The sequence below is a fragment of the Hemiscyllium ocellatum genome, chromosome 22 (genome assembly GCF_020745735.1).
Source record: "Hemiscyllium ocellatum isolate sHemOce1 chromosome 22, sHemOce1.pat.X.cur, whole genome shotgun sequence".
Lineage (NCBI taxonomy): Eukaryota > Metazoa > Chordata > Chondrichthyes > Orectolobiformes > Hemiscylliidae > Hemiscyllium > Hemiscyllium ocellatum.
This window is the reverse complement of record NC_083422.1, coordinates 9,920,555-9,946,188: the sequence shown is the minus strand read 5'-3', so window position 1 is coordinate 9,946,188 and position 25,634 is coordinate 9,920,555. Positions and strand designations below refer to the sequence as shown.

General features: G+C 43.3%; 1 protein-coding gene across 1 annotated transcript in view; it reads left to right on the top strand.

The window, feature by feature from the left end:
- The window catches only part of LOC132826207 (protein bicaudal C homolog 1-like), a 270,766-nt gene that overhangs the window by 200,333 nt on the left and 44,799 nt on the right, over nt 1–25,634 (top strand). The window contains exons 4-9 of the mRNA XM_060841867.1: nt 5,525–5,604; nt 6,773–6,931; nt 9,735–9,788; nt 14,388–14,582; nt 18,559–18,810; nt 23,833–23,964. Of these exons, the coding sequence (XP_060697850.1) occupies nt 5,525–5,604; nt 6,773–6,931; nt 9,735–9,788; nt 14,388–14,582; nt 18,559–18,810; nt 23,833–23,964 (872 nt within the window). The remainder of the gene's footprint in view (nt 1–5,524; nt 5,605–6,772; nt 6,932–9,734; nt 9,789–14,387; nt 14,583–18,558; nt 18,811–23,832; nt 23,965–25,634) is intronic.

The following is a 25,634-nucleotide window of genomic DNA, read 5'->3' as shown; positions in this document are numbered from 1 at the left end:
TTCTCAAAGAACTCAATAAGGTTTGTGAGGCACGACCTGCCCTTCAGGTTGGTTTCAAAGATGCGGGGTTACCCAATGAGGAACGGTTGAGCCGCCTGGGAATATACTCGCTAGAATTTAGAAGAATGATAGGAAATCTTATAGAAACATATAAAATTATGAAAGGGATGGATAAGATAGAGGCAGGCAAGTTGTTGCCGTTGTTGGGTGAGACTAGGATAGGGGACATGGCTTCCAGATTCGGGGGAATAGATTTAGGACAGAGACAAGGAGGAACTGCTTTTCTTAGAGACGAGTGAATCTATGGAATTCTCTGCCCAAGGAAGCAACGGAATCAGCTTAATTAAATATATTTAAGATGGGTTTTTGCATGGTCAGGGAATTAAGGGTTATGCGGATAATGCAGGGTGGAGGAGCTGAGATGATGGATAGATCAGCAATGATCTTAATGAATGGCAGAACAGGCTTGACGGGCCAAATGGCCTACTCCTGCTTCTAATACTGTGAAAGCTTTCCTATTCATGTATTTATCGAAATGTCTTTTAAACCTTGTAACTATACTCCCGTCCACCACTTCCTCAATCCACATGCAAAGCATCCTCTGTGTAGAACATTTGCCTTTTGTGTCTTTTTGAGTGTCCCCCCCAAACCTAAAAATATGCCTCTTGGTCTTGAAATCCACTACCCTAGGGAAAGGACACCTACTATTTACTGCATCTATACCCCCCATGATGTTATAAACTTCTATAAGGTTACTTCTTCACTTCCTACACTCTAGTGAGAAAAGTCCCAACCTATCCAGCCTGTCTTTATAACCAAATCCTTTCATACCCCGGTAAATCTTTTCTGAACCCTCTCTAGTTTCATAATATTCTTCCTACAGCAGGACAATCAGAACTGGATCTTGGAATGGCATATGTTTCAATGTCAGGAAAACACCAGCAAGTCCTCAGAGTCTGTCACTGAATCAGCCTCTAGTTTCCTTCATTCCTCTGACTGTTTTCCACAATGATGTTTAATTCTCTCTTGTGCTTTGCCCGCCTAAATCCTTCCTGATCTCCGACCCAGTTATAAACTGGAACCTTCCTGGTCTCCGCTGCTAAACTACACTCTGGATAAACAAGTTGAGCTGTTGGCTGTTGGAGGTGGCACACTGTCAGTTCTTAGGCAATCAAGGAAAAAAAATCCGAAACTTATTGAAAATCAGCGTTGTTTGCAAAGGTTCCAGCAGATTTCAAACTTGTCACATTGCCTTAAATTGAAAAGGCCAGCAGCTTGCCGTTTCCCTCACTGGTGCGATGGGTTTGATTGTGTGACTGTCACTGCTTCCACGTTACCAAGAAAGGTGTCCCACCGTGCTTACATTGTAAAGGTTTGAGAGAAGATTTGGAAGCTGGAACTGACAACTGGAAGCGGCAGATACAAATCAATATAAATGCCGGAGAAAACATCACAGAAGCACTTCACAGGAGGCTCCCAAGCACTGAGGATGTCACTTAGACGGGACGAAATGTCAGCAACAGAAATTCCCAGCTCGGCGAACAGAATTACATTGTAAAAGGCAGCAGCTCAGGTCAACCTGCATCACTGTAATACACAATCATACAATTCGTGCATTCCCAGTATTTTGAGTTGACTGGTTTGAATAGCAGATGGGGATTGAAATAGGGATATAATCCCAATTAACCTGACACTTTTTTTTTGATGAGCTGAAAGATACATGCAGTTATTTACCACAGTATCATCATCTCAAGAGAGTACTCCAGAAAAGCTTATCTAATTGGCCAATAATAGTGACAAAATGTGAAAATAGCAGAAAAGGATTGATCCTCCACTCATTATTTGACATGTCTGTCAGTGCAGTAGTGCAGATATTTCAGCTCACTGACTGTTCAAGGGAGGGGTGAAATGTGTTAATCGGGGCAAACACTGACATGTTCATCCTAAATCAGCAGCGGGTACTACAATACAGACAACCTCAGGAGCAAACCTGAAAGCCATCAGCGTAGCTATTCTGATCTGTCTCCAGCCTCCTGGTTTCACATGGTAGTAATCTGGTCTTACTATATGCATTGATTTGTTTCCAGTAGTTGACATTTCAGGTGATGTAGGAAGATAAAATATGGGAGAGCTGAGACCAGGAGTTATTGAAGCAAAGTGATAAACTGAAAGCTGTCTTCCTCAATGCTGGCCTCCTAAGGATACAATCACAGGGACAGAGTTTTGGAGGTTGATATCCTGGATCTCCAAAAGGAGCTGTAGAGAATCTTACTAAAATGGATAGAATGAGGGCAATGAAAATGTTAATGAACAGAAGGAGAGTGTGCAAAGTTGTCTGGAGCAGATAGTGATGTTGAAAGATGCATTGGTGAGTTCTACCATTGATTTTCTTACTTTTGCTTTATCCATAGGTTATGTGGGTCTCTGATAACACCAGTAAAAAGTGAAGTCTGCAGATGCTGGAGATCAGAGCTGAAAATGTGTTGCTGGTTAAAGCACAGCAGGTCAGGCAGCATCCAAGGAACAGGAAATTCGACGTTTCAGGCCAGAGCCCTTCATCAGGAATCCTGATGAAGGGCTCTGGCCCGAAACGTCGAATTTGCTGTTCCTTGGATGCTGCCTAACCTGCTGTGCTTTAACCAGCAACACATTTTCAGCTCTGATAACACCAGCCTTGACTGCTCTTCCTAATTGCTCCTGAGAAGGTGGTGATGAGCTGCTGCCTTGTATTCAACTGAAATAACTTGTCCGACCATTTCAGAGAGCCGCCCATCACATTACAGTTGGCCTACTCATGATTACAGACCAATGTGGACAAGGACAACAGATTTCCTTTCCTAAAGCACAGGGTGAACTGAATGGTTTTGAAAAATATGACGATCCAGTAGCTTCACAGCTGATGATGTTAGCCTTTTGTTCCAGATTTATTTATTAATTCTCCAGTGTAGGTTTCTGAAATATTCCTCGAACTCTTTGGATTACAGGTCCCACAGCATAAGCACCTACCTATGTGTAAAAACAAAACATATTGACCTCTACTGGGTGTTAGACAGTCAGTAGGTAGATGTTGGAAATGATACATAGTCAAACTGCAGGATGATTAGGTGATCTGATATTGGCCACAATGGCAGAAGAAATTGAATGATGCTCTGCGCTCAGTATAAAGAACGGCCAAGGGCCTGATGCCAGCATCAGAAGAGTACTGTTAGCTAAAGAAACTGGGGCTGTTCAGTCCTGGATAGCTGACTGAATTGAGGCTCTATAATGCACCAAAGTAAATGACAATACTAGGTCAGAGTAGCCTCAGTTCAACAGGGATAAAGAAAATGTTAAGATTGTCACCCAGGGAATGGACTCCAGGTAGCACTGTGCAGATCATGACCCTTCATTACTCAAGAGGTAGTCAGTCAACTGTGATAGGGGAACTGTAGGCTTTGGACACATAGACAACCTTGTTTCTCTCAACTGAACCTTGTGAAATTGACTCTGACTGGAATCTTATTTTATAAAGCTTTCACTGAGTTGAGCCACATTCATCTGCATTTACGGTAAAATTCATTTTCCAAAAAGTGATGTTCACATATATATAAATTATACATCCTCATCACATTTCCCACTTGGCATCAGTAGACCAAGCCCAATGAAAAGGATTTTTGGCAGTGAATATACCCAGGATATCTTCTGGGACCCAGTATTTAAAAGGGGAACAACATTGGTGGTGAATTATGGTCATTTCCTGCATGAAGATTCTTCGAGTAACTCTTCATTAACTGCAAGGCCTGACCATAGGAAGTGCTGGCAACAGACAATAATGCTCCAATACACAGAGATCAACAAGAGATTTCCAACGCTAAAATACTTGCCAAGATCCTAGTAATGAACGGGAAAGAAGCCACAAATTAGCTTGTACGTCAAATACAGTCTCCTCCAAGTATACAGTCAATACGTAATAAGTTATGACAATTAGTTAGACCCTTAAGTTGGAGATTCTGACTTTGCTGGGAAGAAGACGTTGATCTGTACTGTTCTGCAAGGACTGCTTGTGGAATATTGAAATAAAAATCCTTTAGGAATAATTCAATATCACATTTCTGACTGTCAGATTTTGGCTCTTCAACAATTATTCTCCTCACAGGAGTGTAAATAGTGCTAATGACAATTCACATTGCTCCACAACTCACTCCTGGCTCCAAATTCAATCATTCTTCACTTCAGCAATAATCATACAACATAGAACAGTATAGCACAGTCCAGACCCTTCAGTCCTCCATGTTGTGCCAACTTTTATCCTGCTCTAAGATCACACTAACCTACATACTCTTTGTTTTACTACCTTCCATGTGCCTATCCGAGAGTCACTTAAATGTCCCTAATGTATGTGACTCAACTACTGCCATTGGCAGTGCATTCCACCTATCCACCACTCTCTGTGAAAGGAACCGACCTCTGATATCTCCCCTAAATCTTCTTCAAATCAGCTTAAAATTATGCTGCTTCATGATAACCATTTCCAACCTAGGAAAAAGTCTGTGGCTAACCACTCTATCTATGCCTCTCCTTGTCTTACACACCTTTATCAAGTCACCTCACATCCTTCTTTGCTTCAAAAGAAAAGCCCTAGCTCCCTCACCCATTCTTCATAAGACATGCCCCCTAGTCCAGGCAGCAACCTGATAAATCTCCTCTTCACTCTCTCTAAAGCTTCCACATCCTGCCTACAATGAGATGACCAAAACTGAACACAATATTCCAAGTGTGATCTATCTGGGGCTCTGTAGAGCTGCAGCATAACCTCACGGCTCTTAAACTCAATTCCCCTGCTAATGAAAGCCAACACACCAAATGCCTTCTTAACAATCCTATTAACCTGGGTGGCAGCTTTCAGGGGTCTATGGACGTGGACTCCAAGATCCTTCTATTCCTCCACACTGCCAAGAATCCTGCCTTTAACCCTGTATTCTGCATTCACGTTCAACCTTCCAAAGTGAATCACTTCACACTTTTCCAGGTTGACCTCCATCTACCACTTCTCAGCCCAGCTCTGCATCCTGTCAATGTCCTGTTGCAACGTACAACAGCCCTCCACACTATCCACCACTCCTCCAACATTTGTGTCATCAGCAAAAGTACTATCCCCTCCTCCACTTCCTCTGGAAGTTCATTCCACACACGAACCACTTTGTGGGGAAAAGAAAATTGCTCCTCGTGTTTTTTTTTAATTTTTCTCCTCTCTCCTTAAAAATATGTCCTGTAGTCTTTCAAGACTAGGGAAAAAATACTTGCCACTCACCTTATCTATGTATGAGGGATATTCTCAAAAACCAATTGTTTGCCCATCTGCCGTAGACCTCACCAAAGTAATGTAACCTCGATGAGTGTTAGAATTGTTGACTACTCACTAACAAGTTATTTTCATTATTGTGTTTGTTGACGTAGAAACCTCTTTGGTTCTGTGACTCCAGGTTCAGTTCGCACCCAAATGGCATGTTTCTCATGTTTGGTTTTCTCTTGTGCTTTTGTGCAGATCCCCACATCAAAGTTGGTGGAAAGAAAGAAAACGTGAAGGAAGCAAAAGAAAAAATCATGTCTGTTTTAGACACAAAGGTAAAGCAGAGCATCATAAATCATTGACTAATTTCAGGTCTATATGGGGCATAAGTTTTCCTGGTGAGGCCAGGATCTTACTGCCCTTGAGAAGGTAGTGTCAGGTGTAATGTCACCTAGTGACAGCACTTTGTTTAGTCAGCTTGATGGTCAGTGCATTGAGCTGTAGATGTAATGAGCGGAGTATTGGTCAGTATAATGACAATCAGTAATAGTCTGTGCATTGGGATCGGTCACGGTCAGTGCGTTGGGATCGGTCACGGTCAGTGCATTGGGAGGGGTATTGGTCAGTGCATTGGGATCGGTAACGGTCATTGCGTTGGGATCGGTAACGGTCAGTGCATTGGGAGCAGTGACGGTTATTGCATTGGGAGCAGTAATGGTCAGTGCGTTAGGAGCGGTAACGATCATTGCATTGGGAGAAGTTACGGTCAGTACGTTGGGAGCAGTCATGGTTCATGTATTTGATGGGTAATAGTCAGTGTACAGAGCTCGGTGATGGTGAGGCACGGAGCCTGGTGATGTGTGGGGCACATGTGCTTGATGACTGGTGGGGCATGGCTCTCAGTGACAGGCAGGGTATGGAGCACGGTCATGGTCATTGTTTGAAGTACTCTGTAAATATGCATTTACCTTCACTGCAACAAATGCACACTATTTTGCTTGAAATTTTGCAATGCGCTCTCTCATTTTTTCCATTCATCTTTCTATTCTCTTTGTTTCCCAGAATCATATGATCCTTCAGCCTATTTGTCCAGTCAGTTAGAGCATAAATATTCATTTTCCCTGAGCTCTCCACATTACTGAAATGGTGTCTCTCTGATATGGTGTCACCTCTGACTATAGTCCTTGCCCGTACCTTTCCACGATCACCCCATTTTGCCAGACCCCAACGAATGGGTTTTGATCCACACTGGAAGCATTTCCATGGGGATTCAGTGCAGTTCCTACTGAACTAATTAAAGCAACCTGACCTTAAGAACCAGTCCTTCCAGTCCATGCCATACAATCAGATGTCAGTTTTTTTTCCCCATTTGAACAGTAAAGCACTGTTGAGTAAAGTTGATGCTTGTAATTTATGTTTTGTAATGAAGAAAATCAAGGAGATTGCTGAACTGAGCAGGAACCATCAAATGATGTATGTTTCTCCTCTTGTTATTTGAATAAGAGTAATCGGGTGACCCTGAAGATGGATGTGTCGCACACGGAACACTCCCATGTAATAGGCAAGGGAGGAAACAACATCAAAAAAGTCATGGAGGAGACGGGCTGTCATATTCACTTTCCTGACTCAAACAGGAACAACCAGACGGAGAAAAGTAATCAGGTAATTTGCGAACGTGGCGTTTCATGGTTACTGAAATCACTTTGGGTGAGTTGTTTAGATTACTTACAGTGTGGAAACAGGCCCTTCGGCCCAACAAGTCCACACCGACCCGCCAAAGCGCAACACACCCATACCCCTACATTTACTCCCTACATAACACTACGGGCAATTTAGCATGGCCAATTCACCTGACCCGCACATCTTTGGACTGTGGGAGGAAACCCACGCAGACACGGGGAGAACGTGCAAACTCCACACAATCAGTCGCCTGAGTCGGGAAATGAACCCGGGTCTCAGGCACTGTGAGACAGCAGTGCTAACCACTGTGCCACCGTGCCGCCTGTCTGTTTTTCCTGATGTAATGTCAGGTTTCTCCCTCAGCCCATCTGTAGGCCCAACACCTTGTGATCAAAACCTGTAGATTTAGTGACAGCTGCTATCTCCACTGTCTCTACATCTTTTGGAGTGGTCACTAGATGGCCAAATGGCTTTGTAGATGCCGGTGTCTCACCTGATGTTGAGAACTTTTTTTTACCCTCTAGGGAACGATATTCTAATGATATGTTTGTGATATTTAACTTGTGGGACATTCTTCAGAATTATTGTAGCGAGTGTGAGCATGTGACCTGTGCTGCAGCCAAGTGTCAATTTGGAGAACGTGAGGACTGCAGATGCTGGAGATCAGAGTCAAAGTTGTGACGCTGGAAAAGCACAGCTGGTCAGGCAGCATCCAAGGAGCAGGAGAGTCAATGTTTCGAACATAAGTTCTTAATTCCTGATGAAGATCTTATGCCCGAAACGTCGATTCTCCTGCTCCTTAGATGCTGCCTGACCGGCTGTGCTTTTCCAGCACCACACTATTTGACAAGTGTGTATTTAGCCAGTGGCCTGGACTCTTGCTTCTCAATTCAGACTACCACAGGTTCAACTCCAGCTCCAGAGACTGGCTTCAGTGTAAACTCTAGCCTTGGCACTCCAAGATGGCACCACTGATGGCGTAGCACCCCTTCACCACGGATGAAATGTTAAGACAAAAGATTTACAAGGATGTTGCTGAGACAGGAGGGTTCGAGTTATAAGGCTGGATAGGTTGGGGCTTTATTCTCTTGACCGCGGGAGGCTGAGGGGGTGACCTTATAGTGGTTTATAAAATCATGAGGGCATGGCTAAGGGGAATAGTTAAGGTCTTTTCCCCAGGATAGGGAAGTCCAAAAGTAGATGGCATAGGTTTAAGGAGAGTGGGAAAAGATATATGTGGGGTCTGTTGGGCAATTTTATCACACAGAGGGTGGCACATGTATGGGAATGAAATGCCAGAGGAGTTGGTGAAGGTGGGTACAGTTACCACATTTGAAAGACATTTGGACAGGCACCTGGATAGGAAAGATTTAGAGTAACATGAGTCAATGCAGGCAAATGGGACTAGGTCAGTTTGGGAAATCTGGTCACCATTGACTAGTTGGGCCGAAGGGCCTGTTTCCATGCTGTATAACTCTATGACATGCTCAGATGAATATTAGAGATGCGATTGCAATTTTCAGAGAAAGGCAGGCTGTTCTCCCAGTGTCCTAGATGCCAGTTTCACCCTCAATGAACATTTTTAAAAAGGAAAACAAAGATATCTGATCATGCATTCATTTCTCTTCTGTTTGTTGGATTTTACTGTGCACACACTAACTGTGGCGTGAGCCTACAGAGAAGCAGTAATTGCTATTGAAACATAATCTGTTGATAAAGTGCCATGAGACATGCTGAGGATGTGTTAATATTCCAAAATATTGCAAGTTCTTTATTCACCAACTAACCATTTCTATTTTCATAACTTTTGAGATGGAGCAAGTCATCGATGACAGTAATAAAGGAAAATCCTTCTTGATTGCTCCCACCTCCTTCACAAACGGTTGTTTCCTCCAGTTAATCAGTGAGCGGATTGAAGCCATTGTTACAGCTCCAGCTACAAACTCAGGGACCTCGATTGTCCCTTGCTAAGGTTGCACCAGACTTGGTGTCTCACCTTCAGCGGAGCCTCTAACTGCATATCCTTTCCATCACTAGGATGTCATTATCATCAGCTGCCATTTTGAATCATTATAGAATCATTTTGGTGGCACGGCCTCTCAGTGGTTAGCACTGCCGCCAAGGATCCGATTCAATTCCAGCCTCGGGCAACTGTCTGTGTGGAGTTTGCACATTCTCTCCGTGTCTGCGCAGGTTTCCTCCGGGTGCTCCGGTTTCCTCCCACAGTCCAAAGATGTGCAAATTAGGTGGATTGGCCATGCTAAATTGCCCCTATTGTTCCGGGATGTATAGGTTAGGTGCAATAGTCAGGGGAAATGTAAAGTCATAGGGTAGGAGAATGGGTTGGGATGGGATAATCTTCGGAGGGTCGGTGTGGACTTGTTGGGCCAAATGGCCTGTAGAGATTCTATGATATTAGAGAGAGAGAGAGAGACCATGTAATCTTTCACCAAACTGATTTCCTTAGGAAGGGAGTTTCCCAGAGTTTGGGTGTTCCTCAGATATTTTGTCCTTGTGTTCTTACGAACTCATTAGCCCTTTAGCTCCCTGTATTTATTTATTTATTAAAGAAATCTAATTTTTTATATTATTGGAATTGATTAATGTTTTGCAGTTGATGGTGATGACAGACTGGGGCTGGCAGGAGGGCTATGGCTGGGTTACATGGGAGGGGGCCACAGGAATGTATCATTATTTTTGCAGTGAGTACCCAGCACAAACCACCAGAAGTGGTTTTGAAAATGACGTTTCTAATTCATTGCAATGGATATGTTCTGCTTGACAGGTCTCCATAGCAGGACAGCCGTCGGGTGTAGAAGCTGCCAGAGGTCGTATTAGAGTAAGTTTCTAACCTGCTTTTACAATTGGTACAGGAGCTCCAGCATTTGCTGGTGTAACATCTCTCGGAGTGATACAGAGCTAGATTCTCTCCTTTCAGTTTTAACCATAAACTCCAGGATAATTCAAAGTGCTTGGTTGACAGACGGCAACATATTGAAAACAGGTGCTTCGTATATTGAATTTTAAATAACTACATTTCTTAAGTTTGAATAAAATGTAGAGAATGTATCACACAGCTGCAGTCTTTGATGACATTTTCGTTCCTGAAATCGTTGATAGCTAACCTAATTTAGACTTGAAATGGATTTTCTAAATTGAGGAGCTTCTAAACTGCACATTATTCAATGCTAAGGTTTAGTTACCTGATAAAATGGTTGTTAAAAGGAAGCATTTTCAGTGGTGAGCCAGTCATTTGCACAAGAGCTAGTTGTGGAAACGTAAGTAACTGTACCTGGATTTCCTGACATGGCCAATGGAGTTACCTGACATTGGGGAAAGTTTACAACTCTGTATTCTGCAGGGATCATTCCCTTCAGGACAACCGCGTCCCCTCCTTCATCACACCTAACACCTCTCCCATCACACACGGCACCTTCCCATCACACACGGCACCTTCCCATCACACACGGCACCTTCCCATCACACACGGCACCTTCCCATCACACGTAACACCTCTCCCATCACACACAGCACCTCTCCCATCACACCTAACACCTCTCCCATCACACCTAACACCTCTCCCATCACACCTAACACCTCTCCCATCACACCTAACACCTCTCCCATCACACCTAACACCTCTCCCATCACACACGGCACCTTCCCATCACACACGGCACCTTCCCATCACACCTAACACCTCTGCCATCACACCTAACACCTCTGCCATCACACCTAACACCTCTCCCATCACACCTAACACCTCTCCCATCACACCTAACACCTCTCCCATCACACCTAACACCTCTCCCATCACACCTAACACCTCTCCCATCACACCTAACACCTCTCCCATCACACCTAACACCTCTCCCATCACACCTAACACCTCTCCCATCACACCTAACACCTCTCCCATCACACCTAACACCTCTCCCATCACACACGGCACCTTCCCATCACACCTAACACCTCTCCCATCACGCACGGCACTTTCCCATGCAATCGCAGAAGGTGCAACACCTGCCCCTTTACCTCTTCCATGCTCATCATCCAAGGCCCCAGACATTCATTTCAGATTAAGCAGCGTTTCACTTGTACCTCTTTCAATTTGGTCTATTGCATTCATTGCTCCCAATGTGGTCTCCTCTACATCGGAGAGACAAAACACCGACTGGATGATCGCTTTGCTGAGCACCTTCGGTCTGTACGCAATCAAGTCTCGGACCTTCCCGTGGCTTGCCACTACAACACACAATCCTGCTCCCAAGCCCACACATCTGTCCATGACCTGCTGCAATGTTCCAGTGAAGCTCAACACATACTGGAAGAACAGCATCCCATCTTCCGACTAGGTACATTACAGCCTGCCGGTCTCAACGTTGAATTTGACAACTTCAGATGATTATCCCATCTCGACCCTTCAGTTTCCATTCTGCTCAGTAATTTTATTTCAACTATTATTATCTTTTTTTCCACTTTTCTGTACCTCTTATTTCTTGATTGTCTCTCTCTCTCTCCCTCCCCACTCTCTCATCACCTTTTTCCTCTCCTCTTCCCCCTTTGCTACTCTTCTCCTCTGTTTTTCATTTTGCCTCTGCTTCACCCATCCACCCCCATCCCCCACATATTTTGTCACATAGCACTGGCTTCAGCCTTGGTCATTCAGAGCTCCTAATCTCCCGATAATCTCTCTATGCAGTCATTATCACCTCTTTATTGTTACCTTTGCTTCTGGAGCCATGACTCACCTTCTCTTAGGAGAAAGTGAGGACTGTAGATGCTGGAGATCAGAGCTGGAAAGGCGCAGCAGGTCAGGCAGCATCCAAGGAGCAGGAGAATCGATGTTTCGGGCATGAGCCCTTCTTCAGGAATGAGGAGAGTGTGCCAAGCAGGCTAAGATAAAAGGTAGGGAGGAGGGGTGTTGGGAATGCGATAGGTGGAAGAAGGTTAAGGTGAGGGTGATAGGCCGAAGTGGGGGTGGGGGCGGAGAGGTCAGGAAGAAGATTGCAGGTTAGAAAGGTGGTGCTGAGTTCGAGGGTTGTGACTGAGACAAGGTGGGGGGAGGGGAAATGAGGAAACTGGAGAAATCTGAATTCATCCTTGTGGTTGGAGGGTTCCTAGACGGAAGATGAGGCGCTCTTCCTCCAGCCATTGTGTTGCTATGGTCTGGCGATGGAGGAGTCCAAGGGCCTGCATGTTCTTGGTGGAGTGGGAGGGGGAGTTGAAGTGTTGAGCCACGGGGTGTTGGGTTGGTTGGTCCGGGTGTCCCAGAGGTGTTCTCTGAAACATTCCGCAAGTAGGCGGCCTGTCTCCCCAATATAGAGGAGGCTACATCGGGTGCAGCGGATGCAGTAAATGATGTGCGTGGAGGTGCAGGTGAATTTGTGGTGGATATGAAAGGATCTCTTGGGGCCTTGGAGGCCCTCCAAAACCCCAAGGGATCCTTCCATATCCGCCACAAATTCACCTGCACCTCCACGCACATCATTTACTGCATCTGCTGTACCCGATGTGGCCTCCTCTATATTGGGGAGACAGGCCGCCTAATTGAGGAACGTTTCAGAGAACACCCGGACCAACCACCCCGTGGCTCACCTTCTCTTAGCCTAGTATAAATACCCCCCTACTGCTCCCTTTTTTTAGCTTTGACAAAGGGTCAGTTAGACTCAAGACGTCAGCTCTTTTCTCTCATTACAGATGCTGCCAGACCCTGCTGCGATTTTCCAGCATTTTCTCTTTTGGTTTCACAACTCAGGACTTAGTTTCAAAGTGTTTTTAAAAAAGAAAGCTCTGCTCTGTTACAACCCACTTGGGAAAGTGCACTGTTTTTCAAGTCCTCTCTATTCCAGAGGTCACTGCAAAAGTTAATGATTTAATCAAAGCATGCAAAGTTTCCAATTTACCTGTCTGTTGGACTCAAGTTAATAGAAAATGCTAACCAGGTTCCTGTACTTAACAGGAGCTCCCATTTACTGCAGATAAGTAAATGCCAATCATACATTGACAGTTCACAGATATGTACATATGGCTTGGCAAGTTAAATGCTAACCCTCTTTGAAAAACCCCGATGCCCACATAGGCATAGACACAGACAAGCTTAAAAAAACAGTCCTAATGGGGATTTTAAAAAATCTGGGAAACACGGTACAATCACACCAGTCACAGGTTCCGATTGGCTTTCTAGAACTTGCTGTTCCTCATGATCCTTTCTCTCGACTCGTTCACCTCTGCCCAAGAGGGTTAGGGTTATTGGTGTGGGAACTACAAAGTCTCTTAGTTACTTGTTGAAAGACAACAGCTTACGACAACTGCTGGGAGAAAATAATTGGCTTTCTTCAAGTTTCAGATATTTTTACTGCGAGAGAGAGGGAGGGGGGGATGGAGAGAGAGAGAGACGCGCACACAACCTGCCCTTTCAGCAATCCCAATGCTTCTTCCTGTATCATTCTCAAACTATTGGACTGTCAGGAACCAATCAGAGTTGTCATTAGGCTGATGACATTTGGCACCCACGACTAGTCACAATTTCACAAGCCAATCAGCTATGTGTTGCCGGCCAGATCTCACTGTCCATCTACAAACATCATCCCTCACTGTTTGAACAAAGCAGCAGTGTAAGCGCCACGCACAATGCGATTCAGTAACTTGTTTTCTAAAGTACAGCAATTCCTTCCACAGTCCTTTTGGTTTTTAACAGTCCTTTTTCCATTTCAATTCGCAATCAAAAATACAAAAAATGAAATGACATGGACCTTTATAGATCTTTGTCACCTTCCAATATGTGAAAAGCACACTGTTACCATTTAACAGGCCACTGGCTATAGATGCAAGGCACTTTAACAACCAATAGCATTCACCAATACAGATAAGCTGGGCACTGTGCCCTAGACATGTGGCGCTATCAAAAAAAAATTTCCATTCTTTCTTTTGGAAAGGAAACAATTACCGAGCTATGGGGAAACAGCAGGGTGTGTGGGGCAAATTGAATAGCTTACTCACAGGAAGCATCGGCTATGGAATTAATATCTGAGTAGGGAGAACCTACAGAGCTATCGGGAGAAGGTGCAGGATTGGCAGCAAGATAATTGCTCCTTTGGGGAGCAGGTATATACAATGTGGGCCAAAATTGCCGCCTCTTGTAATGTAACCATTTTGTGATTCCGTAATTAGATTAAAATAAGTCACGGAGCCTTGAAAGAGTCAATTAATTATCAACTCGTTTTATAGTATGTTACAGCTTGATGCATAAACCTAGATTGTACAATGAAATAAACTTTATTTCTGGTTTTTGTTTGTAAAGAAGTAGTTGACTAAATCCTTAGCAGCCAATTGATTATTTAATGAAAAGCAGTAAGCGATAGTTCTGACTCTACAGCAGGTAATATTTCGTTATGGACAGTTATTGTATAGTAACTGGTCAATGTTTTACATTTAGGAGTTGCTCCCTCTGGTGATGATGTTCGATCTGCCTATAGCTGGCATTTTGCAACCAATACCGGACCCCAACTCACCCACAATCCAGCACCTATCCCAAACCTATAACATCTCTATATCCTTCAAACAGAGGTCACGTATGTATGGTGCCACAGTCATTATCCGAGGGTCCCAAAGCAATGCTGCAGCAGTCAAGGTGAGAATTGGAAAGATGCTGATGTTATCTGCAATGCACTAGATTGTAAATACATCTAGGATTAAAAAGAAAACAACTTCCCTCATGAGCCAAGTCAAAACACTGACTAACTGCTAGAATCTTACAGCACAGAAGGTAGTCATGGAAACCATTGCCCCTGAACTGGTTCTTTAAAAGGACCATTCAGCTCATTCCAACACCCCTCCACCCACCACCACCACTGCTTTGCCTCACTGTTGTATAAATGTTTAATTTTGGACTATTTCTCTAGTTTCCATTTGAAAGTTATTGATGAATGTGTTTGCATTGCTTCAGGCAGTGCATTGCAGACCATGACAACCTATCGTATTTAAAGTGAAATCTCTCATGCCTTCCTACCTACCCGAGTTCCTTTGCTAATGATCTTGTACTTGTGTTATTGAGTAATAGTCACAGAGTCATGCAGCATAGAAACAGACCCTTTGGTCCAACCAGTCCATGCTGAACATAATCCCAAACTAAACTAATCCCTCCTGCTTACTCCATATCCCTCCAAACATGTACTTATCCAAGTGTCTTTTAAATGTTATAATTGTACCCTTATTAACCAGCGCCTTAGAAAGTTCATTCCACACACTCGCCATCTTCTGTGCAAAGAATTTGCCCCTCATATCCTTCTTAAATCTTTCTCCTCTCACCTTAAAAATGTGCCTCCTAGTCTTGAAATTCCCCCATCCTTGGGAAAAAGTCACCTACCATGAGCATTATATATACCCCTCATTATTTTATAAACTTCAATCAGGTTGCTTCTCAACCTCCTATGTTTCAGTGAAAAAAGCCTATCTAGCCTTTCTTTAACCCGCACGCCTTCCATACCCAGCAACATCCTGGTCAATCTCTTCTGAACATCTCTCCAGCTTAATAAAAACTCTCTCTAACAGGGTGATCAGAACTGGATACAGCATTCCAGAAGAGGTCTTATCAAGGCCTTATTCATACAAGAAGCAGTATTTGGTTATTTGAATAACTCCAAAAAAAATTCCTTATAATTCATCTTCCCTGAGGAGAGTGATCCCAGTTTCTTTTATTGCTATATTGAGCTGAATGCTCTTATCCGTGATGAATTCCTAATAGATCTCCTTTGCACCCTGTCCGAGTCTGACGATCTTATTACAGTGTTGTGTCCAGAACTGGACATAATCCTCCAATTGAGACAAACCAGTGATTAATAAAAGGTTTGCTATTCATATTATTGACAGTCAGCTTGTGCTGTGGCCTTTACTGTGTTTTGTTTGCCCTGCCCAAAGGAAAATTGATGCACAAAATGTCAAACATAAGGACATGACTGTGTACGTGTGTAAGTTTTCAATAGTAAAGAAAGGGGTACTGAGGCATATAGGAGCATAAAAATACTGGTAAATTGGCTCCCAGAACTGAGAAGATATAGAGTCATAGAGATGTCTAGCACAGAAACAGACACTTTGGTCCAACTCATCCATTAACCCACTCCCATCTGTCAGCACTTGGTTAATATCCCTGTAAACGCTTATATTCATAAACCCATCCAGATCCTTTTAAATATTGTAATTATACCACCAGTCTCCAGTTCTTCTGGCAACTCATTTTACACACACACACACGTACACACACACACACACCTGCATAAAAAAGTTGCCTCTTATGTTCCTTCTAAATCTGTCCCCATTGAACTTAAACTATGCCCTCTAGTTTTGGACCCTCCTACGCTGAAGAAGGCACTTTGTCTATTTAGGTAAAAAGGTGCCACCTCGTGCTCCCGCGAGGAGGTTGAGCAATTCATCAACTTCACCAACACATTCTATCCTGACCTTAAATTTACCTGGACCATTTCTGACACCTCCCTCCCCTTCCTGGACCTCTCCATCTCCATTAATGATGACCAACTTGACACTGATATGTTTTACAAACCCACCGACTCCCACAGCTACCTGGATTACACCTCTTCCCACCCTACCTCTTGCAAAAAATGCCATCCCGTATTCTCAATTTCTCCGCCTCCACCATATCTGCTCCCAGGAGGACCAGTTCCACCGTAGAACACACCAGATGGTCTCCTTCTTTAGAGACCGCAATTTCCCTTCCCATGTGGTTAAAAATGCACTCCAATGCATCTCGTCCACATCCCGCACCTCCGCCCTCAGACTCCACCCCTCCACCGTAAGAAGAACAGAACGCCCCTGGTGCTCACCTTCCACCTACCAACCTTTGCATAAACCAAATCATCCACCGACATTTCAGCCCCCTCCAAACGGACCCCACCACCAGGAATATATTTCCCTCTCCACCCTTTTCCGCCTTCCGCAAAGACCGTTCCCTCCATGACTACCTGGTCAGGTCCACGCCACCCCCTACAACCCACCCTCCCATCCTGGCACCTTCCCCTGCTACAGCAGGAATTGCAAAACCTGTGCCCACACCTCCTCTCTCACCTCCATCCAAGGCCCTAAAGGAGCCTTCCACATTCATCAAAGCTTTACCTGTACATCCACCAATATCATTTATTGTATCCGTTGCTCCCGATGCAGTCTCCTCTACATTGGGGAGACTGGATGCCTCCTAGCAGAGCACTTTAGGGAACATCTCCGGGACACCCGCACCAATCAACCACACCGCCTGGTGGCCCAACATTTCAACTTCCCCTCCCATTCTGCCGAGGACATGGAGGTCCTGGGCCTCCTTCACCGCCGCTCCCTCACCACCAGACGCCTGGAGGAAGAATCCTTCATCTTCCAACTTGTCTCACTTCAACCCCAGGGCATCAATGTGGACTTCAACAGTTTCCTCATTTCCCCTTCCCCCACCTCACCCTAGTTCCAAATTTCCAGCTCAGCACTGTCCCCATGACTTGTCCTACCTGCCTATCTTCTTTTCCACCTATCCACTCCACCCTCCTCCCTGACCTATCACCTTCATCCCCTGGCCCACTCACCTATTGTACTCCATGCTACTTTCTCCCCACCCCCACCCTCCTCTAGCTTATCTCTCCAGGCTCTCGGCCTTTATTCCTGATGAAGAGCTTTCGCCCGAAACGTCGATTTTACTGCTCCTCGGATGCTGCCTGAACTGCTGTGCTCTTCCAGCACCATTAATCCAGAACTTTATCTATTTATCCTCTCCATGTCCCTCATGATTTTATAAACCTCTATAAGGTCACCCCCTCAGCCTCCGATGGTTCAGGAAAAACAGCCCCAGCCTGTTCAACCTTTCCCTATAGCTCAAACCCTCCCACCATGGCAATACCCTTGTAAATCTTTTCTGAACCCTTTCATGTTTCACAACACGATGGAGGATGGAAGATAATTGTGGCTGTAAGAGCTGCTCCTTTTTTTCTTGAGGTTTAATTAATGTTGAAACTGGTTTCCTCAATTTCCTGGAGCAGTAATTACAGTTTTATAAACTGTTGTTGTTTTGGAATTTGTGAAAAAGAAAGATCAAAACGATGGTGCATTGTATTTACCAAGAAAGGTTGGACAGATTGAGGCTGTTTTCTCGAGAAATGAACAGACTGGGAGGCAAACTAATGGAGTTCCTTAAAATGATGATGACATTTACTGAGGTACTATTGTACTTTTTGGGAGGAGAGGCGAACTGGTGGATGTAAATGCACGAGAATCCCCAATAAATCCAGCAGGGAATTCCGCAAAATACCCAAGCAGTTGCTGGAATGTGGGACTTGTCGTCAAGGAACGTGGGTAAGAGAAACCACAAATACCTTGAAGGGGAAGCTGCATAATACCATGGAAGGGATTGAAATAGAAAGGTTTCCTGATGGGATTGGGTGAAGTATGGTTAAGGAAATCTCAAGTGTGAGCTTTGGAGTTGGTGTGGATCACTTAACCTACATGGTTTGTTTCTACTCTATTCATTGTACGGTCACATGCAGCAGGCCTGTCAACATCAGTAAGGTAAAGGTGAAATCCTTTGTGCATCACGTGTAAACCGCCTGATCTAATTCCAGGAAGGGACTGCCATGCTGCTGGAACATCTAGCTGGTGGTCTGGGCAGCGCGATTCCTGTCAGCACCCAACTAGACATCGCACCTCAACACCATCTCTTCATGATGGGTCGTAACGGCAATAATATTAAGCACATAATGCAGCGAGCTGGAGCCCAGATCCACTTTCCTGACCCCAGCAGCCCCCAGAAGAAGTCCACAGTCTACCTCCAGGGCACAATCGAGTCTGTCTGTCTAGCTAGACAATACCTCATGGTATGCATTAATTTTCTTTTGTGCCTTCTATCAACAGATACTTACAGAATGAATGACTGAATAACTTTGCAAGAAACCATTATTTACATGATGAGGAAATAACTTGTCAATTTGACCAAACAACAATTCATTGTTGGTTTGGGTGCATGAATGCTATGGTAAACATTGAAAACAAAGCTATTTTTGCCAGAGTTGCACAATCGCATAACTATAGATGTTTTTATATTGTAGAATCAGACTATAGAATTGTAATAAAGAAGTGACAAATATTAATTGGTGTTACAATTCCAAGTTGTGAAGCTGAGTTTGGTAAATCTAGTAATTTGTGGATTGGCACCAGCTAAATTATATGAAAAATGTTGAGGAGATGGCTTTGTTATTCCGTCCAACCTACACGAGGTTGATTCTTAGAGGCCTCTGAATTTGTTTTGTCAGTGGCATGGTAACCAGGAGAGGACAATAAATGCAGGTTTTCCTATGTCATTCACCTCTTTGTGTTCTCAGCAGCTTGAGAGAGGTTCACTTGTTTAAAACAAAATAGATTGGTCCAGAGAAGACCTGTGGTAATGTAATAATTCAAGAATCATGACTAGAAAGGGATATTGCTTCTTGTCGAACGCCAAAATATAGACACAAGTGGCATATGTAGGCTAGTCCCAGCCTGATACAGACAGTTCTGCGGTCCCATGGGTCTGCTTTATTGCAACAGATGATGCTAGTTCTTATGATCATCTTCATGGAGACCAGCTTTAAATTCCAGATTTGTTAATTGAATTTAAATTCCATAAGCTCCACAGCTGAACCTCTGGATTATTGCTACTGTACCACTTTCTCCCATCACCCACCCCACGCCCATTTACTGTTAACCCCCCACGAGTCAATCACCCATATAGCCAATTGGATACTTGCATGCAAACTATTAAAAGCAAGGGAGGGGTAGAGAAAGTGGGAAGGGGCTTTTCTTTTCCAAACACCTGAACTTTTTTTTATTCCGTCACCAAATCACTTGTAGTTGGGTCAGCTTTATATTTAGGTAAAAACAATGACTGCAGATGCTGGAAACCAGATTCTGGAGTAGAGTGGTGCTGGAAAAGCACAGCAGTTCGGGCAGCATCTGAGGAACAGGAAAATCGACGTTTCGGGCAAAAGCCCTTCAACAGGAATACAGTATTCTGTATACAGGCTTTTGCCCGAAACATAGATTTTCCCGCTTCTCGGATGCCTGCCTGAACTCTGTGCTTTTCCAGCACCACTCTACTCCAGAATCAGCTTTATATTTCCAAATCAACCTGTTCAGCAATGTTATTACAGATGGGACTTGAACCCAGGCCTCCACAACCCAGAGGTAGGGACATTACTCCATTGTGCCACAAGACCCCTGCTGGGTCTGCCTCTTAAAGGGCTCAGATGATGAGTTCTATATTGGCAGGCTGTTGTCTGTTACTCAGGGATTTTATACTCAACAAGTTCCTGAAGGATATTAGCGAGTGATTTCCCTATTTGCCTTGTTGGGTTTATCACTGGTATCTTATATAGAACTCATGAAGCCAGAATCACAATATTTTACTACTGTATAGTAGCATCATAGCAATGGAATGTCCCTCTCTTAATTAATGTAGAGTTCTGTTTTTTCTATGTATTTAAGATGGGACATATTTTTATTCATAACCTCATTACAACATTTTCCTTAATTTCCTAATTGAACATACTTGCTGTGAAAGGACCTGACTGTTTAAAATGTTGTTCTGTAAATTTCTTTTATTGTACTTTTGAGGTTAAGTGAAGCTGACTGACAGGATGGTCAGTGTTTGTATTAAACCCAATGCAAAATAATATGTCAATTAAAATTGATGAGATGGGAGGGTAATTTTAATCCCACTTTAATTATAGTTTGATTGGGTTGGAAAGGTCCATCTGATATACAAACATACAAATTAGTTGCAGGAATGGGCTGTTTGGCCTCTTGAGACAATGTCACCATTCAACAAGATCTGCTTGTGTTTTGGATTCCATCTACCCAGCTCCCTGATAACATTTGATTCCCCTAACTCACAAGAATCTCCATCTCTGTCAACTCTTCAAAGACCCTGTCTCCACTGCCTTCTGAGGCAGAATTCCAAAGACATACAACCTTCCAAGAGGGAAAAAAATTTCTCATTTCAAACCTAAAAGTGTAGTTCCGTTCTCGCTCACAAGGGGTAATGTCCTGTCCACACATTTCTTGTCAAGACTGTTGGATCTTATACACTTCAGTCGTCACCCCTCATTCTTTTAAACTTCAATAGAAACAAATCCAGTCTGTCCAACATTTCCTGATAAAATAACGGCTTGTTCCATTTGTCAATCCAGTAAAACTCCTCTGACTGTCCCCAATGTACTCATATCCTTTCTTAAATAACGAGACCAGAACAACACACACACTATTCAAGATGTAGCCTCACCATGCGCTCTATGACTGAAGCATTTATCAGGCTGCATCCGTGGAGCAAAGATTTCCAACATAAGCTCTTCATTAGGAATGTGCAGAGCTCATGTTCAAAACCTCGACTCTCTTGCTCCTTGGCTGCTGCCTGACCTGCTGTGCTTTTCCAGTGCCACACACTTTGACTCGCTCTCCAGTACCTGCAGTCTTCACTTTCTCCTATCTTTACTTTTATGTTGAGATCCTCCTGTAATAAAGTTTCTCTGTCCCTTCCATTGACTGGAATGTTGTTTGGAATCATCTAAAGTGAAGACAGAAGCAAAGAGATTGTTCATTTCATTTGCTATTTCCTTATTATCTATTAACTCCACATTCTAATTCTCTAATACTCCTACTTTGTTTTCTTTTAAAATACCTGTAGAAAGTCTTCCTGTCTAATTTTACATTTTTAGCTAGCTTCCTCTAATTCTTTCTGCTGAATAATCTGTCTGTCATAATCTGCTGTACTTTATATTCTGTCTAATCATCACCTTCGCACAATTATGTTTTTTCCAGAGGTTTGGTACATGCCTTAACTTCATTCGATAACTAAAGACGATGTGTCCTACGCTTCAATATTTTCTTAATACAGGAACATGTTTACTCTGTGTATTATGAAATATCCACTTAAATGTCTGTCACGTCTCTCTTTCGATCTGCCCCCAATCTCATTTGCCAGAATACTTCAGCTTTTGCGCTCATACAATTGCCTTTATTTAAATTTAAAATATTAGTTTGAGACCCACTGTTTTCCTTTTAATATTATGTTTAGTTTTAGTCCTATTGTGGTTGCTGCTGCCTTGGGTGGGGTGGGAGGAGGGGTGCCTTTACTTTGAGATCATTAATTAATCCTATCCTTACTAAATCTAGTATAATTTCCTTTCTGTTGATTCCAGGATGTACCACTGTAAGAAACAATCTTCAAAGCATGCAGCTACCATTTCCGATCTGATTTTTACATAATCAGAAATCACACGACACCAGGTTATAATCCAATAGATTTATTTGAAGTTAGAAGCTTCCGGAGCGCTGCTCCTTTGTCAATGCTCCGAAAACTTGTGATTTCAAATAAACCTGTTGGATTATACCCTGGTGTCATGTGACATCTGACCTTGTCCATCCCAGTCCAATACTGGCACCTCCACAACATGATTTTGACATGTGGATTAAAGATAATTATGAGTGTCTTTATCACAAGCACTCAATATTTCTTCTTCTGTACTTTGCCCCACATCGCGGTTACTGTTCAGGAAGCCTGAGGTCACCCCTACTGGTGACGACTTTCCCCTGGTCTACATCCTGATCTCCTAAAACTGGGTTATCTCTAATAATTGCACCAATGTCATCCTTGATTAATGGTGCTAACCCCTCCACCTTTACCTAATAAACATACACAATCACTAAAAGCTACTGGATGGGTATAAAAAGCATTTTTAAAAGGCACATGGAATATTGACCTTCATCTCAAGAGGCTTGGGGTCCAAGGAGATGGAAGCTCTGTTCCAAGATTATAAATCTGTGGATAGACTCCATTCGGAGTAACTTTGTACAATTCTGTGCACTGCAACTCAAGAAGACTATGTTGGACATGATACAACGAGAACCTGCCTGTTTATGTCACACCTTAAACAGAACAGAATGTTCCTGGAATGTTATAAAGCAAAATTTGATACCAAGTTACATGAGGCAGTATTGGTGCAGATGGTCAAATGTGGTGATGTTGGACAGAATTTATGGAGTCTTACAGAGTTAGCAAAGGATAGTCGTATTGATGGCACAAGTGCAAGGTTGCCGGTTCACCTTAAGAACAAATGTGACAGCAAAGTTGTGAACAGACTCCTTTAACACGTCATATTGTCGTCACGGAGTCGGTCGCTAAGGAAGAGAGTTTGAGGTGGGGGAATGGGTACCCCAAGAATGAACTGGAGGAAGTTTCTCCTTATCCATTACTGACTGTTTTACAAGCAAATTTGGCCTTTGAGAAGGAGTGGAGAGGTTTAAAGGGATGGCGATTAGCTAGGGATGTCAGTGTACGTGTGCTGCTTTCAATTGATACGTATCCTCCAAGGTCTCTGCATACCTCCAATACCTGCTTCTTGACCATTCCTATTTTCCTGATTAGTGGCTGTGCTATCAAAAGCTCTAGAATTCCATCTAAATACCTTCCCGTTGCTCCCTGTCTTTCCCCCAATAAGGCACTCCTTCCAACCAGTCTGTTTAATTAAGCTTTTGATCAGTTGCCCAAACATCTATTGCAAGGCTCGATGTCAAATCTGTGTTTGGTTATGCTCCTGTGAGTGCCTTGGGAATTTTGTTTTGTACATCGGAGGCACTATATAAATGCAAATTGTTGTAGTTCTAAATTGATGGTTGCTTCTGAAGTAGTCAACAAGGGCAACACTTTAAAAAGCAAGCAATGAAGATCACACTCATTTAAGAGTGTGTCCATATTTAAAATATAACTCTAATGTAATTCTATGAAGCTGGCAGTGGTCTTGTATAAAGGAGATGAGTGTTTGATGCAGATGCCAACTGAACATTTTGTGAATCCTGTGCTCCAGGGCTGTCTCCCTCTTGTGTTGATGTTTGATATGAAAGAAGACATCGAGGTTGAACCACAGCGGATCACTCAGTTGATGGAGCAGCTAGATGTCTTCATTAGCATCAAGCCAAAGCCCAAACAGCCCAGTAAGGTATAGAATACAGATGAACTCCTTTCTTTACCGTGTTTGTTCTATTAATCTGATCGTGAAACAGACCATCCAATTACAGCACACAAGAGGAAAGAAGAATGTTGAGAACAAAGGTTCATGTGAATTGAAGTAACCCAGAAAGCAGAGTAGATCATTCATGAGTTCCAGCAGCCAGGTTTCTCTGTTTCTTTCTGACTTTGCCCTCATTGGCCGAGCTCTCATTTGAATGTTTTGTTCCCTTATTCTGAACTCTTCCGTGATCACTCTCCAACAGCTCGACCAAGTTGTTTAATTAGCTTAAGCATGCCCACAGGTCACCTCTTATCTTCTGTTCTCTTGGGGGATATGAGGCTAACCTGGCCTCATAATATTCTAATAACTCTGTGCTGTAATCCTTTCAATGCTAAATATGTTATTTCCCAAGAGACTAGAACAAGTCACCAAGACACACTCGGGAATAGTGGGGAGTGCTTAAAATGCAGCTCTATTTCCAAATGCTCAGTGTTATCAGTGCCCATACTTTGTCTGAGTTTCAAAGAGCATATTCCTGCCTTATCTCTAAAGTTCACACCATTTCCATGGAGATAGAGGAATTTTTTTAAAAATTCAGGCTGTGAGACATTATGATGTGTGTTGTTTGGGATACAGTTGGAAAGTGAAGAAGATTCATCCTCATCCTCCCTCTATCCTCATTTGCATTTGACCATTGGGTAACAAAGGGCAAGTTATTTGAGATACATTGCAACATTGTCATAGAACAGTGCTGGGCTCTGAATGGTTTAACGCTGAGGAGAACACGAATATGATCATGTCGTATGGACTCTGATGGGGAAACAGTTCTGCATCTCACATGAGTTAAGACCTAACATCGAGATAGCCTCACAATTTTAGTAATAATGTCCAATTCAACAGTGTAACTGTATTTATTGATATCATTGGAATATACCACATTTTGTTTAAGACGAGAGTCTCTTCTCATTGAACTGCCAAGGTTTTTTCTCTAACACACCAGACCATTCCAGATCCTAAATAGATGCAAGCTTGTAAATATTCTTTTCATAAATGTGGGGATAAGTAATGTTATATCTTATCAATAATTGAGTTCAGGACCCATCCAAACTTCTCCATTGCCATGGTGCCAAGCCTCACCGTTCCATCCTGAAAGCATTTGGTGGCTGCAGCTTGGAAACTTTCTCTGGAATGAGTGGAGTAATTGGCAGCTTCCATTGTGTTTCAGATCACTTCTTATCTCCCGCAACATGGTCTGGGCTGAAATGTGTGAACATGTGTCCACTGATCTGTGAATCCATGGGCTGTATAACTATAGTGGTTGGAACCTGAGCCAGGGGAAGCTCATTGACTGGGATCCTTGACTGGCGATGTTAACCTGGGCCAATCAGGGAACCTTGGCTGACAGAGAGAAACAGGGGATTCAGAAGGTCTCCTCAGTCTAGAGATTGACTTTGAGCTGGCTGGTCACAGGGTGATGGGGTAATAGACAATAGGTGCAGGAGTAGGCCATTCTGCCCTTCGAGCCTGCACCACCATTCAATGTGATCATGGCTGATCATCCTTAATCAGTATCCTGTTCCTGCCTTATCTCCATAACCCTTGATTCCACAATCCTTGAGAGCTCTATCCAACTCTTTCTTAAATGAATCCAGAGACTG